The sequence below is a fragment of the Pantherophis guttatus genome, chromosome 1 (genome assembly GCF_059756535.1).
Source record: "Pantherophis guttatus breed Tessera chromosome 1, ASM5975653v1, whole genome shotgun sequence".
NCBI lineage: Eukaryota > Metazoa > Chordata > Lepidosauria > Squamata > Colubridae > Pantherophis > Pantherophis guttatus.
The window spans coordinates 70242924-70259296 of NC_142063.1; the positions used below are offsets into that span (position 1 = coordinate 70242924).

At 37.0% G+C, this 16373-nt stretch overlaps 1 protein-coding gene across 1 annotated transcript in view; it reads left to right on the forward strand.

Annotated features, from left to right (window-relative positions):
• The window catches only part of STARD9 (StAR related lipid transfer domain containing 9), a 90358-nt gene that overhangs the window by 60077 nt on the left and 13908 nt on the right, over nucleotides 1-16373 (forward strand). The window contains exons 21-25 of the mRNA XM_087882232.1: nucleotides 615-808; nucleotides 2662-3133; nucleotides 3905-13630; nucleotides 14749-14946; nucleotides 15852-16036. Of these exons, the coding sequence (XP_087738358.1) occupies nucleotides 615-808; nucleotides 2662-3133; nucleotides 3905-13630; nucleotides 14749-14946; nucleotides 15852-16036 (10775 nt within the window). The remainder of the gene's footprint in view (nucleotides 1-614; nucleotides 809-2661; nucleotides 3134-3904; nucleotides 13631-14748; nucleotides 14947-15851; nucleotides 16037-16373) is intronic.

The window sequence follows — 16373 nt, forward strand, 5'->3', positions numbered from 1 at the left end:
TAAGAAGAAATTATTCATAATGTGCACAGCCATCAGGTGTGATAATTGGAATTGCACCTAGTATTTAGCATAGTATAACACATTTTACATTTTATGCAAGGTTAGATGTGCAATTCTCCTCACTAAAGTTGGATTTAACAATAATTATAGTGATGGCCAGTTTTTTCTAGCCTTATAAAACTGTTTGTGTGAGTGACATAAATACAGTATCATATTTAGAGCATTGTTAATTCATGAGGTTCTGAATGTAATTAGGTAATAAAATATTTCCTTGGGTTGAATCTAACAGTTAATTAGTTTGAGCCACATACAATGTAGGATTGATTATATGACTGGTGGCAAAATAGAAGAGTGGATGAAATTTATCTTCTGTTTAATGTGACCAATGAGAATTCTGACCTTACTGTGACATCACACATATGAACTAGTCTGTTCTCAGACGCACAAATGCATTTTATCGTTTCAGCATATCATCTTTGCTATCCTTCACCAGTATTGAAATCTTTCATTATACAAATAGATGTTTCCATTTTTCCTGATTTAAAAGCTAATCTGACAGAAAAGGATAGAAACATGTTTCTTTCTTTATTTAAAATATTTTTCAAATTTTCTAGCAATGAACAGAAAGATCTTACATACGAAGAATGCCAGCCAAAGTTGAAAAACCATGAGATTCTTCAAAGCAAGGAAATTCAACATCAGCAACAATATATTGAAGAATTACAGCAGCAAATCCTGGATGGGCAGATCAAAGCTGAGCAAGAGCTGGAACGTGATCAGGCAGTAATTGATCAGCAGATCAGAGAAAGTATGACATGCTGAGTTTTCTACCTCTTATTAGAAGACCTCCAAGGTCCCTTCCAATTCTGTTACTCTGTAAATATTCTGTAAATTATCCATGGAATGATTCAACATGTTTTTGTCCTGTAACTGCTATCAGTGAGTAAGCATGGCCATAACATCTCTGTTGACATTGGTAGAATCAAAAATCCACAGGTACATTCAATCTTGTGGCCATGGTGGCACAGTGTTTAGACTGCAAGTACTGCAAGCTACTTCTGCTGACTGCCGATTGCCAGCAGTTTGGCAGTTCAAATCTCACCAGGCTCAAGGTTGACTCAGCCTTCCATCCTTCCGAGATTGGTAAAATGAGAACCCAGATTGTTGGGGGCAATACGCTGACTCTGTAAACCAGTTAGAGAGGGCTGTAAAAGCACTGTGAAGCGGTATATAAGTCTAAGTGCTATTGCTATTTAGTCTTATTCTCTTTTTAAAAGAATATTGATGATCATTGTGTTTTAAATATGCTAGCTTGTACTTAAAAAACTTCAGAACTTTTTCTATTTTAACACACACACACCATTTTTGTCACAAAGTAGACAATAGCTTATTTTCACATTATAACAGCTTCAGAAAATCTTAAGATCAGGAAAAAAATTAAAACTCCAAAATTGGGTAGCTATTTTTGTTAATGTTTCTCACTCATTTCCTTTGTTTACAGTTTAAGTAATTAATTCAGAGCAGTAGCTTTCAGTACCACAACATTTTTTCTAGAAGGATAAAAGGTAGGCTCCTGTATATATATGTTTAATTTGATTTATTTTACCCTTTACACTGAATTAGATAAAGCAGTACTGATGCCAGAAATCAGCTTTGCTAACTAAGTGCTATTTGCAATTTAGCTGTTGTTAATAATAACAAGATTAAACACTAATGAGATTGTGTAGAACAGCAAAATTTCAAGGCCCTTGACTTTGTTTCAAAGGCAGTATAGGCAATAGATCACAGTTCATGGGATTACAAAAGCTATTTTGTACTGATTGACTGATTGAATTTACTGCTCATCTCAGCCATATGACTCTAAGCAGCTCACAGTGCAACATCCATAAAAACACAGATAGCATCACAAAATATTATATAGTGAAAGCCCCTAAAAGATGATATCTCAATGAAAAAAAAAATAAGGGCTTCATTACCAGCTTGGCCCCAATGCCTAAAGTCTTCAAGGCTTTCTTTAAAAAAAAATTAATACTGTTAGGGCCAGTGGTGGGTTTCAAAATTTGTTACTACCAGTTCTGTGGGTGTGGCTTGGTGGGTGTGGCAGGGGAAAGATACTGTAAAATCTCCATTCCCTCCCCAATCCAGGGGAAGATTACTGCAAAATCCCCATTTCCTCCCGATCAGCTGGGACTTGGGAGGCAGAGAATAGATGGGGGCGGGGCCAGTCAGAATTTTTACTACTGGTTCTCCAAACTACTCAAAATTTTCACTACCAGTTCTCCAGAATTGGTCAGAACCTGCTGAACCTGCTGGTTAGGGCCATCTAAACTTCAGGGATAATGCTATTGCCTGACTTTATTTGATTTCTTGAAATGAAATGAAATTTTAAAAAAATCAAATGCATGAAGTATAATGGTGTAAGAAAAAGATCATGAAAACTTAACAGCATACTGTATAGTATTTATTAGCGTTTAAAATGCCATAGGACTTTCTGTTGTTTTTCCTGCAAAAAATTAACATTGACATTTTCCTGGATAAAATCAACATAGAAGTAATTTAATGTTACCTTAACGCTTAAATAGATCCTATCAGTTGATAATTAATAAGATGGTAAAAGAAAGTACACTTCTTAATTTTTGTGTTTATTTTGTTTGTTCCTAGATCGGCAGTGGATCATTGATGAAAAGAACCGTTTGGCTAGCCAGGAGCAGCGGGAGTCTGCTGTGCAGACTGAGGTCAAATCATACGCTGAAGCTGGAGTTCAGCATGAATCAGAATTGGAGATTGGCCCTTCCTTGACAGAGCAGAACAAAAAGAAATTAGTGCAGCTGGAACTTTTACGGAAATACTCTTTGAAAAAAGCAGAAAGGCATTTGAGTCAGAAGAAGCTTAAACTGCATTTGGAGAGGATTGTGAAGAAGCAGAAATTGTTAGAAGCAAAGAAAAACCTGGAATGGTTAGAAGCTACTTGCTGGGTCAGCAAAAACAGAGTGGTATCGCTGCAGTTCTTGAATCAAGATACCAGCATTAAATCTTCAAACAGCAAACATTCATGGCCAAGATCACACCCAAACCCAGAACCTTTGCAATGCCAAAGGAAGACTTGCTTAAAACCTCAGTCACCACAATCCAGGTAAATAACATTTGTACTTAGCTTTTAATGTATGTGTGAATGCATGTAGAAAGTGGTGGATATAAATGCCCTGGCAAGGCATTGAGTACCTCTCTGAGCCACATGCTTAAACTTTTCTGGGCTTCAGAATCCAGGTAGGGCATGGATCTATCTCACATATGTCAGAATATATCCTACACATCACCCTATCTTCTTCTGTGGACTCAATAGGCTAAAACAAATCCCAGATAACATCGCAAGACACTATTTCATTCACCTCTAACTACCATGCAGAGTGCATGCCAGAGTGAATTTGAGTTGTTATAGCCTTAAAATGGCTACATTTTACATTTTTCCATGTAAAAGCCTCAATTCAAAATCAGAAATCCTCTAGGTTTCATTAATCAACCCCTAATGTGTTAAGATTGCCTGGTTAGGCAAACCATAGTCATTGAGAGCTACTAAAATTTAGTTTTAGTTCCAATATCTAAAATGAGCCCTTCCCCCGGAGTTCTTTTGTTCTTCAGACAAATTGTTTGGAAATAAGAATTGAATATAGGAATGAAGTAAATGCCACATTGTTAATTTATTGTACATTTATACATATCCTTTTTTGGTTAGATGACAGTCGTACTCTAAACTGTTAACATAGGTTCTCCTGGTCTCTTGTCTCAATCTGTCTAATCACAGAGCAGTCTCTTAGCTCCTGTATAAATGTCTGTAGTGGGGTAATTGTCTTACAAATTCATAGCAAAGTATGAGAAACTTATTCTCAAATTGGTTTTTTTACAGTATTTTCTTGAAGAGCGATCCCTCTCAGATATCTACCTCAGCACATAACTACGCATGCTCCATAATCAATCCACCGAGAAGATCTCCGTCTACAGAATATTTTCCCAGAGCAGTTCAAGAACATTCCAGAAGAAATACTCAAGAGGAAAAAGATGGATCTTTCTTAGCCCAGAAACAGATAATCAAAAAACAGGATATCTATTTCAGAAATAAAGGAATAGTGGAAAATAACTGTAATAATACAGAAGTCATTTATCTTGGTAAACATAAGCAAACAATGGAGAGATCAGATGATAGCTTAAGACCAACCAGAGCTAAAGCCCAGAGATCAAAGTCCTGTACATCTGATAATTTTAAGGAAAAGCATGAACCTGAAACGAAGAAGGAAGGGTCTGAAATTAAAGAACTAGAATTATTTCAACACTTAGAAAAGAATGCAGCTCAAGAAGCCAATAGAAAATTTCAGGTGGATAAAAGAAAAAAGCACCAAAGTTCATTTCCTGGAAATTCTGTTAAGAAACTTAAAAAGTCATCAATATATGGTAAACCATTTCTTCAACAATGGACCCAGACCCCAAAGAACTTTAAAAATGGTTCAGTGGACAAACATTCATTAGAAAAGCACGAATTCTTAAGGGTGGCACCTTTGGCAAGAAGCCTTAATAATCTAAATAGTCATGTATCACTTTGTCATGGAAAAAGAAGATGGCATAGTACTGAAATGCTGAATGATAGAATCTCCAAAACAGTCCCTGATCCACTGATCAGCTGGCAAGAAAGTGAGGATGTTGAGTTTTCTGACACAGATAGTAATTATTCAGTGGATTCCCTTTCATGTGCGACTTCAGAAGTCTTGACAGGACAATTGAGTCATCTGGAGGAATCGGTTCAAATAGACACTGTGGAATTAGAGGGTTCAGAAAGTGATGACAGCCAAATGTCACAAGATTCACTTACAGAAAAAGAAAACAATGCCGAAAGCCAAGATATGAACGATTCTTCTGAAATACATCCAGAACCTATTAAGCTCTGCAAAGACGAGAATTATCAATCTCTCTCACAGTTAACAAGCACATCCACATCAGGCGATCTGACTATCAATGCAAGAAGCTTTTCTCTGGATAGCTTAGGTGATGCTGATGAGGTGTCAGATCTTGCAGAAGAATCTAAACTAAATTCGTACGATGAAGTGCCAGCAGAAGTTTTTTGGAAGTTGCAAAACCTAAGGTCAGACACTGTTGTGAGTGATCAACAGAACAAGCTTGAGCTCTGTAGTGAAAATAGTACATTGAGTCTCAATGCAAGTTCTTTTTATTTAGATGTCAATTCACAGTTTAGTTCTGTTTGTGATCAAACACTGAACAAGATGAAAATAAGTTTCTCAGGTCAAGGTGGCTCAGCAGATCAAGGGTCACACATTGACGGTGAAAATCTTCCAGTTTTAACAGATGCTTGGCTGTCCAACAATTTGAAAAATCAAAAGAATAGACCTATAATAGCTGTTCCTTCATCTCAAGACCATTCAGAATTTTGGGTTGCTCGGATGTACCCTGCTAATAAATCAAGCTACTGGATGAAGAGAGATGATGTAAGACAATCAGCTGCTGAATTATCATTTGTTACTTGCTATAAAAAACCCAATCAGATTTATCATGAGCCAAATAAGATTGAAATGCTCATTTCATCTACAGCACCATCAGTACCTTTACCAGAAACAAGGAAACATTTTGAAGTTGAAGCTCCAGAAGACACATCATCATTTTCTTTTTCAAGCAAAAATACATCATTTGGTCATATTTCCACATTTCCTACAAAAACGTGTTACAGTGAGGCTGCCTCTTTACCCACATCTAATTGTCAACAGCCAAATTGCTTATCTGAAGCAAGATCCACCTGTGAATGGAAAGAAACATCCAGCTGTTTGAAACCAGTCCTAGAGTCTGTTTCTTCACCTTATTCAGAGATTTCCCAAGATCAAGATTTTAAAAACAACCTCTTAACATCTGTCCCAAATGATCCTATTTTGCAGAAAGAAGAAATTTATATAAATACTAATTTTGAAGAATGTCTTTTTAGAACAATTGAAAAGGGAGATGCCAATTCTGATTCAGATAGTAACACAAGAGACTCAAAAATAGTTGAGTTAGATAAAGTGGCCCTTCACTCCAGTGACCAGTTTGCAATATTAATGCAGACCTCTGAACTTGAAAAAGACAGTATGCAAGAAAGCAGGGATGTCCTGAGAGAATCTGCTTTAGAGGTTCCCTCATTTAGAGAAGTGGAAGAAGTACCTCAAGCTGAAGAATGGGATTCAGGAAATAAATTTGAATTTCAGACAAAAAGTTTAATGAATGGTTCCTCTTCAAGTTTAAAAGTTGATTATTCTGGAAAAAATGTGAGTCAGAAAGCTTTCCCAACTTTTAATGCTGGAGATAGGATGGAGAAGAGCAGTGAGGGGGACAAATGTAACCTGAATTCTGCTTCCAAGCCAGGAACACCTTTATCTGTGGATTTTGTGATGGACAAATCAGTACGTTCCAATGTAGATGGAAGTGAGAAAAAAACTAACACTTCATCTGATCGTTCTTGTGAAACAAGTGAAAAATTCACTCCACAATTCAACTCAGATATGTGTTATGAAAATATACCTAGGATTAAGGATGTTTGTCATATAAGATCTTCTTTTATGGAAAATAATAGCAATCCTCCAGATCAGAAACACCCAGAGATAGCTAATTGTCTTGTATGTAACTCCATTTACTCTGGTTGCTGCACACCTACAATAAAAGAGCAAAAAGAAGCTCAAGATTTGCATTATTCATTTAATAAAAACGATTGCTTGGGAGCAGGACTGCATTCTGGACTATCCAGAAATAACACTGGAAATGACTCTAGAAGAACTTTGAGAGAAGATGGACTTTTATCAGTCACAGCTTCTCAAAACTTCTGCCTGTATATCAATAAAATGTCCAATAATCTAAAAGAATCTGTTGAGAGAAAAATACCTTGGAGATCAGAGGGAAACCAGGCTGAATGCAATAATACAACCATAAACTCTGAAGAACTCAATAAGCTAGTAATTAGTATCAATGAGCTGGAATGTGACATGTTAGAAATGAAACTTAGTCAAAATAAACATTTACATAGTTACTGTACACTTGAAGCATTAGACAGTAGACGAAACTCTGAAGTCTCTAATTTGATTCAGAGACCCAACAGTGATAATGAGAAATGTTGCCCAAACCAATCTGTAATTGGAGCAGTAGAAGATGAAGAGACGATCCAGCTCACTGATTCTAGTGAAGAAGATCGGTGTCCGTCAGAGCTAGCAATGAAGTGTGAGAGTAACATCCGCATACCCACTATTAATCATAATAGAGTCCAAGAAAACAGAAAACAAAATATTTTTCCTGAGGCTATAAAAGAAAGTTCTAAAAGCACAGAAGAGTTTTCTGACACATCTGACCAACTAGTTAAAAATGATAACGATACAGAAAATATCCATGGTTCTGAACCATTAGTGACTGCAGTAACCATGAAATATAGGCAAGATGCTAATTCAAGCTACAATAAAGAAGATAAAAATATATATCGTAACAATGAGATCTTTTCAAAAGAAATCTTAACAGAATATCCTAATGCTGTTCAGGAAGATAAAGTTGATAGGGAAATAAAGTATTCCGAAGGAGTAGATAAAGAACAAAGAGAGGCAAGAAAAAATGAGGAATGTGCAAATTCAAAATTAACTGGGTTACAACTTGCTGAAAGTACCACATTGCTGCAAGAAAATCAGAATCCATGTTTTACCGATTGTGGTAAGGGAACAAAATATGATCCTGCTGAAATACCAGAAATATACTTCACTGCTTCTAAATCGGAAGAACAAAATGATGAACTTGATTTACCAGATATGTGCATTAATAGTATTGAAATAGACGATGAGAAAGGATCAGCAAATCTTTGGACTCGTGTGAGTGAAATACCGAAAGACAATAATGATGGTGCTAATTTAGAGGATAATAAAGGTGTCACTGAATGGTGTGGAATTAAAAAAGCGCTCAGACAAGTTAGTGATGTTGAAAGCATTAGTGCACCTCAATCTTCCACAGATTATTCTCAGAATTCTGTTTCAGAACACTGTGATAAGTTTGTTGGAAACAGTCTTGATGCTTATAAATCTATACCAAGGTGCTACCTTCTTAAGAAAAGTGAGCCAGTACATTTGATAAGTCCAGGACAAGTATGTATACCTGAGGTTCTGTCTCAAACCATCAAGGCACAAACCATGCATACTTTCAAAGCAGAAAAGGAAAGGGAGTGTTTTAAAGAAAATAATGGAAATCCAGAACAGGATATCTTCCAAGATCAAGTTTTACCAGCAAACATAAGCAGTTACTGCTGTTCAGATAGCGATGCATCTTTAAATGAAGTATCAAAACAAAAAGAATTGCTACCTCACATGTTTTCAAGGAATGATGCTGATACTGTTGATAACTTGATGCCAGCTAACCAAAGAGATGCACCAGAAAATATAAATCAAGATTATGATTTAACTTCAGTCACTGTTAAAGGATTTTCCCATGATCCCACACAAAGTCCTTTGTTACAAACAGAAATTACACATGGAGAAAATAAGAACAGTGCTACTGATACAACAAATGATCGTACACTGCCCTTGAGCAATAATGTCTGCAATGAAGTACTTCAGTATTATGATACACAAATAAAGAGTAATGGGAAAGCTGGAACAGTATCTTCGGTTGACAAAGATGAAATAGCTAAACCTGTAGATGATTTAATGTTAAATAAAACTTTAAATTATTCTGTGTCTGAGCAAAGTCCTAATAAGCAAGGCACATATTCCAAATTTATGGAATGCCATAAATCATTAGATTATGCTTCTGTTGACAACACACAAAACAATGTTTTCCCTCACGAAAGGTTGGATTCTTCTATAAATCACAATGTAGGCAACTTTCATGAAGAGTCTGAACAGTTGTTGAATTCATTCAATATACCTCATAAAGAAAGTGTTACATTGGGCTTAATAATTTCTGAAAAAAAATTCTTCACTTCAGTATTCAAAGATGAGTTAGAAGAAACAACATATTCTCTTCAAGATCGTTTTGAGAATAGTGTCAGCCAGAAAGAGGTGGACTCATTAGTGCAATATAACCAGGAAAATAAATGCCTTACTTCCAAGTTCATTGAAAATGAATGCAAAACCAATATTGAAAAATGTAATGGATTCAAGGGATGTCAAACAGAAACTACAGAAAATCTTGCATGCAGAATGTCTCATGATTTCTCTATAGAAAATAACACTGTAGCATCCTCTGAAGTTGGTGAAACCCTTTTAGGAAATTCTGACAAATTCATATGGGAAAATACTCATTGTATGAAAGACTATGGTTCTGGATGTAATATGAATTCTTACATGTCTGGCTACTCTGCTAGACACTTGAATACACTAGCTACAGGTGATCTTTATTTTAAGGAGAGTAGGTTTCTTAATTCTGAAATGTCTGATTGTCCTGTATCAAGTGCAGAGGATCATGCTCTATGTCAACAAGACAGCAAAATCGATGGGCATGGTGATTGCATTGAAAAAATCTATGAAAATAAAAAACAAGATCAAAATGATTTCCCTGAATGTGTCTGTGACCAAGAAAATGCCTCTTTACAATCTGACAATTACACAACTAGAACAGAAACAAAATTACCAGAAAAAAACTTGCTTACTTCTCAACATGTTAATGAAAGAAGCAGTCATGAAACAGCACCTCCTAAATGTTCTATGGAAGATTTTTCAGCCTGCATTTCATTTAAAAATGCCAGCCCCCCCAAGTCCCAAGAGTGTTCCTCATGCTGTACATGTAGTTCATCTACCAACTCACAGCACGATTCTTCTTTGGCTTCCAGTTTGTCAGCTACATTTCAACTCCAAAAAAATAACTCAATTGGTCACCAGGATTTTCCAGATAGTTGTTCCTCATCTTCAGAAGCATCTCTTAAAAGCAACACAAGTCTCAGTGAGACTCTGATACCTGCTGCTTTAAACCCTGGTCCCTTAAACTCTCCCTCACTTACTGCCAGCCAATGTGAAGATTCTGAAATCCTTAACCCGCCATTGTGTACTTCAGAAACAATTCTTTTTCTTGCAGAAAGAAATGAATGTCTCCCATTATCTAGCTGTCAAAGAAACTCAATTTTAGATTGCAGTGGAATACATAATTTTAAGTCTGAGAAAAAATGCCATGAAGTAACTGATTGTCAGGAACCTCCGAATATTATTTTACCACAAAAAGAATGCTTAAAAGATAGTGACAAAACTTTATACCACAATTTAAATACAAATCTTGGTTTACAAAGAGAGCAGAGTACACTATATTTAAATAGTGTGGATGCAATAAATATTTCTACTTCAGAAATAGGTGACTCTCATACAACTGCATGTAAGATGATGAAGGGTGAGAGAGAAATTTTGGTATCAGATGAACTAAACAATTCAAGAAAACATGACAGAATTCCTTCCAGATATTTCTCAATAAATGACAGTTTAACTTCGCAAGAAGAACCTGCATTGGCCATATATAAAAATAAAAATAACATTTCCACTTCACAGAATGCAAAGAGAATGAAAAAAGATCGACAGTGGCCAGATTTGCATAGTCATAGCTTATCAGCACCAGTGATTGCTACTTTCGTTGTTGAATGTGCTTCAGAAACTTCAGAAGTAGACTTGTCTGTGCATCCAGGTTCTAAGTCATTACAAGAATTAAATATGAGCATTGAGCCTCCCTCTCCAACTGAGGATGACATGTGCAGTACTAAAAGCTTATCAAAATTAAAGACAGAGAATGTCCCAATTAATTATAAACCCAGGTTTCAAGAGAAATCTCTTGAAGGCCAAGGAGACTATAAAGAACCATCACAAGATATCCCTTCTTCAGATTCACCTCCAGTTCTTTGCCTAAAAGCTGTTGCTTACTCTACTGATAATCGTACAAATATAGAAGCAAACAAATACTCAAGTAGAATTACTCCACTGCACGGTTATATAAACAAAAATAAAGAACTGAGATATCAATTGGAGGCAACAAATGAACTAGATAAAGATAATAATGATTCAATGCATTTTAATTCAAGTGATATAAACCCTTACATACACCCATGGCAGCAAGATGAATGTTGCAAGATGGGTTGGAAACAATATGTATTTGGAAGTGCAAGTGATGTTTCCGGCAATCCTCCTCCACTGAACTTAGATAATCAAAGTGTTATAAGATGTTCCAGTGTGGATAATGGTTTGAACTCTCAAAATTCTCCATTCCATTCTCATCTCAGTTCATATGCTAATGCTAGAATGTTGTCCAGCACCCTTAGCAGTACAGAAGATCTCCAAAGGTGGGATGTTGCAAGAGAAAGTTTTGATTCTACGCATTCTGATGGAAATGACAAACATGATACAAATATTTCTCAGGCTGAACTTACAAACACACCAGAAAATTGCATTTCCGGTTGTGAAAACGTTCTTCCAGATATGAGATGCACTCAACAATCTGAAAATACTTCCACACCAGTTGATGAAATTGTTCTATTCTACCCCACTAAAACAAATTTATCATATAATAAACAGCAAGAAATACTTATTTGTGATCGGGAAACACAGACAGAAGCTCCAGCAAAGCATAAGAGACAGAAGAGGCATCGCAGAAGCTATACAGACCTCCCTTCAAGAAAACCTGAGCCAACCAAGAGTTCATTTCAAGAACCTTCTTCTTGGTCAAGTGTGCAGAACATTTCCATGCATCTTTCACAGCTTCTTCACAACACCTCTGAGCTGCTTGGAAATTTGTCCTTTCAAAAAATAAAGGATGATGAACCAAATTACCATAAAGCAGTTGAACAGAGAACAAGCTTTGGCATGTTTGATCGCCATACTCAAACAACCGAAGACATAGGCATTCAAACCGATATTTTAGGACATCCTCGAAATACAATTGAGGACAGACAAATTAATGCTAATATGAAAACTGAGCTAGTGAAATCTCAGGAAGTAAATGTTATTGTGAAACTAGTACATCCAGATACTATAACTCTACCTAAGGAAAGAGCATCAAAAACCAAAGGAAGGAAATTGCTGAGTATGCCTGACATAAGAAGTCATGATGTTGATACTCAAGGACATTATTATATGCCTCAATCTACTTTAGGTATACATTCCAGTTCTTCCTCAGAAGTGCCTAAAACACCATTAACTATTTCATCAATACCTGCTTTCAATAGTCCCAAAGTATATCCAACGTCACCCTCGTTATATAAGTCTAGACTTAAGTCTTCAGCTACTGCTGTTAGTAATCCTGCTTCTTGTAGCTATCTGTCTCCCAACTTTCAAGATAAGAATCCTGTTGATAAAACTAGCATTTCAGAAACAAGGCAACTGTATTGTAAAAACAACTTGCTAGTTGACAGAGCTTCTTCTCCAATTTTGACACTAAGTGCAAGTCCAATCAACCAGCAACCTACATCAGAGATTTCAACTAGTTCTTCCAAAGCAGCAGCTGGGAAACTGGTGAAAAGTACTGAAAATTCAGTAACTGATTTTAAGAAAAAGGATTCAGATCTACAGTATAACAGATGTTCTTGGGAATCATGTCTTGATACTTGTTCACATGCTGAGATAGACAGTGAATCTCCCACACCTAGAGAGAGCAAGGATATTTATAAAAGATCTGGAAATGGCTTGGATAAAAGCATGACCAAAGTGTTTTCCAAAAAAGGTACTTCAAAACAAAAGCAAAGATTGACCATTGACACACATACTGCAGTTCACACTGAAAGACTTTATCACTCAAGCAGTACTTTAGAACTTTCTAGTCATGGGGAATATATAATTGATGATCATGGAGAAACCCTTCCCACAGAACATTCATTTCATCAGACACGAGCCATGAGAAGGGCAAGAAACTTCTCGGGAGGAATTAAAAGTGGAAACTCCATTAGAAGTTCAGAATGTTTGCCTTCTAAGAGGTCTTTGCCAAAATCTTTAAATGAACCTCATACCTCTTCATGTGTAAAATCAGAAGAAACTCATGAATGTGTTCCTGATTCTTCTCAACCATGCCCCCAGATCTGGAGAAATGAGAAGAGTAGTTCTTTTCTCAGGTCAGAAATGAGTGACATGCAAGACAATGATAATGATGTGGATGAAGAGGATGATGATGACGACGATGATACAAAAACAGGATCTGATATTGATAGCGTATGCCATACTGAAATCTTGCTAAATGGGAACACTTCGTTAGTAAAAGGCCACAGAAATCGAAGTTACAGTCTTCGTGACCTGCCCATGCACAATAAATTCAGCAATTGGTGTGGTGTGAAGGGAGCTCCTCATTCTTCCTTGACTAGCCTGACACTGAGTGCTAGTGATATCCACAGCCAGACAGAAGGGAAATTGGTTAACAGAAGAACCACTGAAATAGAAGAGAGATCTCTACTTAGCGAAAGGAGAGCCAGAGAGATTGAAAGACTAAGAAGAGAGCGTGCCCAGGTTATGTCTGGAATACATTTAGATATGAGTCAGCAACCTCTTACTGTGGAACTCACAGAAGCAAAGCTAACCTATGGGATTGGTGAAACTGACGCACAACTCAGGATTCTTCAGAATGTAGTAGGTGAGGAATTGACAGCAGTGCCCATAAAACAGCAGCTTTACGAAAGGTAATTATTTTCTCAACATTACAGATTGGCTAAATACAGCATGAGTTTAATATACAGGTAGTCCCCGACTTACGAGCACAATTTTGCTAAAAAATTCTGTTGCTAAGCAAAACAGTTGTAAAAGTGATTTGTGCCCCATTTTATGACCTTTCTTGACATGGTTGTTAATCACTACAATTGTTAAATTAGTAATACAGTCATTAAGTGAATCTGGCTTCCCTATTGACTTTGCTTGTCAGAAAGTTGCAAAAGGTGAACACATGCTCTTGGAAACACTGCAGTTGTCATAAGTACGAGTCAGTTGCCAAATGTTTGGGATTTTAATCATGTGACCATGGGGATGCTGCAATGGTTGTAAGTGTGAAAAGCCATCGTAAGTCACTTTTTTCAGTGCTGTTTTAAATTTGAACAGTCACTAAACAAATGGTTGTAAGTCGAGGACTACCTGTACCACCATCAACAGAAGAAAAATAGAATATTGCAGAACAGAAGTAGATATTTTGAAATTTGAGCAACTGCTGTTAATCATATCTTCTAAAGAGCTTTGCCTCTTGGTAATGTGTAATGAATTTTTCTCAGAACCATAAATCAGAAGGAGTACTGACAGCTATTATTAAAAGGCATAAGCTTCCATGAACTTAATACATTTATATTACTAATTTGTTACTAACAACCAATGATAGGGAAGAGAGAAGAGAGAAAGGAAGGAGAGGGGGAAAACCTGATATAATATTATCAGAACATGTTCAAATATTACTCAGCATTAGCAGAATAATCTCTAACCTAGTAGTTACAGTAAAACAATGGCAGGGGATTGTGAGTTAATATCTGGCAAATTAGGGATTATATATTCTAGTAACACTGGAAGTATTATATAACTATAAAACACTTTAGCAAAGGGGTTGCAGCCCAAGGTATCCTAATCTGGAAATAATGTGTATTAAAAATAGCGAGTTTATTTCAGACTTAGGTTCAACCTGCATATTAGACAAGGTTATATTCCTTCCATCTGCTATGTTATCTTCCCCCTTCTATCGATCTTGTAGAATTTTTAATGTTTTTTAAAAATACAACTTATTTTATTTTTAAGTACCCTTTCCCCCTCATTTCCATAATAGGCACAAGAAATCAATTGAAATTTTAAGGAAACAGAGAGAAGAGAGACTTCAGTGCTTCAGAAGGAGTCGCAGTCTTAGTCCACAAAAGCATCTGAATTTTTTGCAAACCCTGGACAATAACCAGAGAGAAATAGATCTGCCCAGTCGACGCCGTGAATACCTCCAGCAATTGAGACGAGACGTTGTAGAAAATACAAGGTAGGGTGACCCAGGTCCATTTAGAAGGATCTAGGACAGCTCACCACAGCCAGGTTGGTGTGGACGGATGGGTACAGAAGCATGGGTGTGACAGGGTGGGCGCAGTTGGGTGAGCATGGCCAGATCAGTGTGACAAGTGGACGCGACTGGGTCAATGACTTGGCAAGGATGACTCAGCGTAGCCCAGATGGCGCGGACAGGTGGGCATAGATTGGCACGGATGGGTTGGCACAGTTAATTGAGCACAGTCGGGTTGGCACAGAACAAGTTACCCTGGCCAACTAGACATGGGGACAGTTTGGTGCCCCATTAGAAAAAACATAAGACCTTAATGTGCTGGCTGACAGGAATGCAGGGACAGGGACAGTTCGTGGTGAGGGGAATCATTGTTGTGGGGCAATTCAGAACAAACGGGGAGGGGAAGACACACTTCCCCTCCCACCAGAAGAAACATTGTCCCAGTCTGGGCCCAAGGCATGGTGAAGCTGCAGCGCTCATAATTAGGACTGGGCTCCATGGCAGGTGCCTTTCTCCTTCCCAGGATGGGAAGTGCAGTCTGGTGAGCATTTGGACTGCATGCCAGGACAAGCCTCTGTCCACATTCAGATTGTAGCCCTGCCACTGCTGTTCTAGGAATGACTGCTCAGGATGTCAGCCATGCAAAGGCTGGTCCTCTGCCTGCAGCTTCCCAGCCATCAGTGAAGCGGTCTTCATCCTGCAGTGATGATTATCAATTTAGGCTGATAATAGTTCCTGTTTTAATTCTTTCCTAAGTCCAGAATTAATTCTCAAATTCTTAAGAAACAGAATTATTCTTTATTTTTAAAAGCATTCATACAAGGTCCTAAAAGCTTACACTGTGACTTACAAATCAATACAAAGAATACTATAATGGCCTTTTTAAGGGTTCATGAACCAAAAATCAGGATCCAGCATCCTTCAGAGATTGAACAACTGCTTCGAGAATATCAGAAAGCACAAGAAGAAACTAAAACTGAAATTGCACGAGCGAGGGACAAGCTCCGGGAAAGAGCTGAGCAAGAAAAGAAGCGCATTAGAGAACAAATATATTATCAACTGCAGAAGGCAAGTGTTAAAATTATTTCAGCTAGTTTTCACAGTTTGTGTTAATTAAAGGCTGCATCTTATGATCTGGGCATGCCTGAAGGTATGTAATCTACCAACTTTTTTTGTGCATTATGTGATAGAATCCTTTGTAGCTGAATGCATGAAATATAATTGTTTGCAAGACACTTTAAAGATAGTCAGTCACATCTGTCTTAATTTTTCTTCTAAGTTTGAGGTAGCTCCGTTACTAGAGAAAATTGAATGAAGAGGAAAGAATGCACCAATTTTAACCCAAATGGGGTAATGTAAATCCTTAATTTTTTTGGAAGATTTCAATTACTTAATATTTACATCCAGGT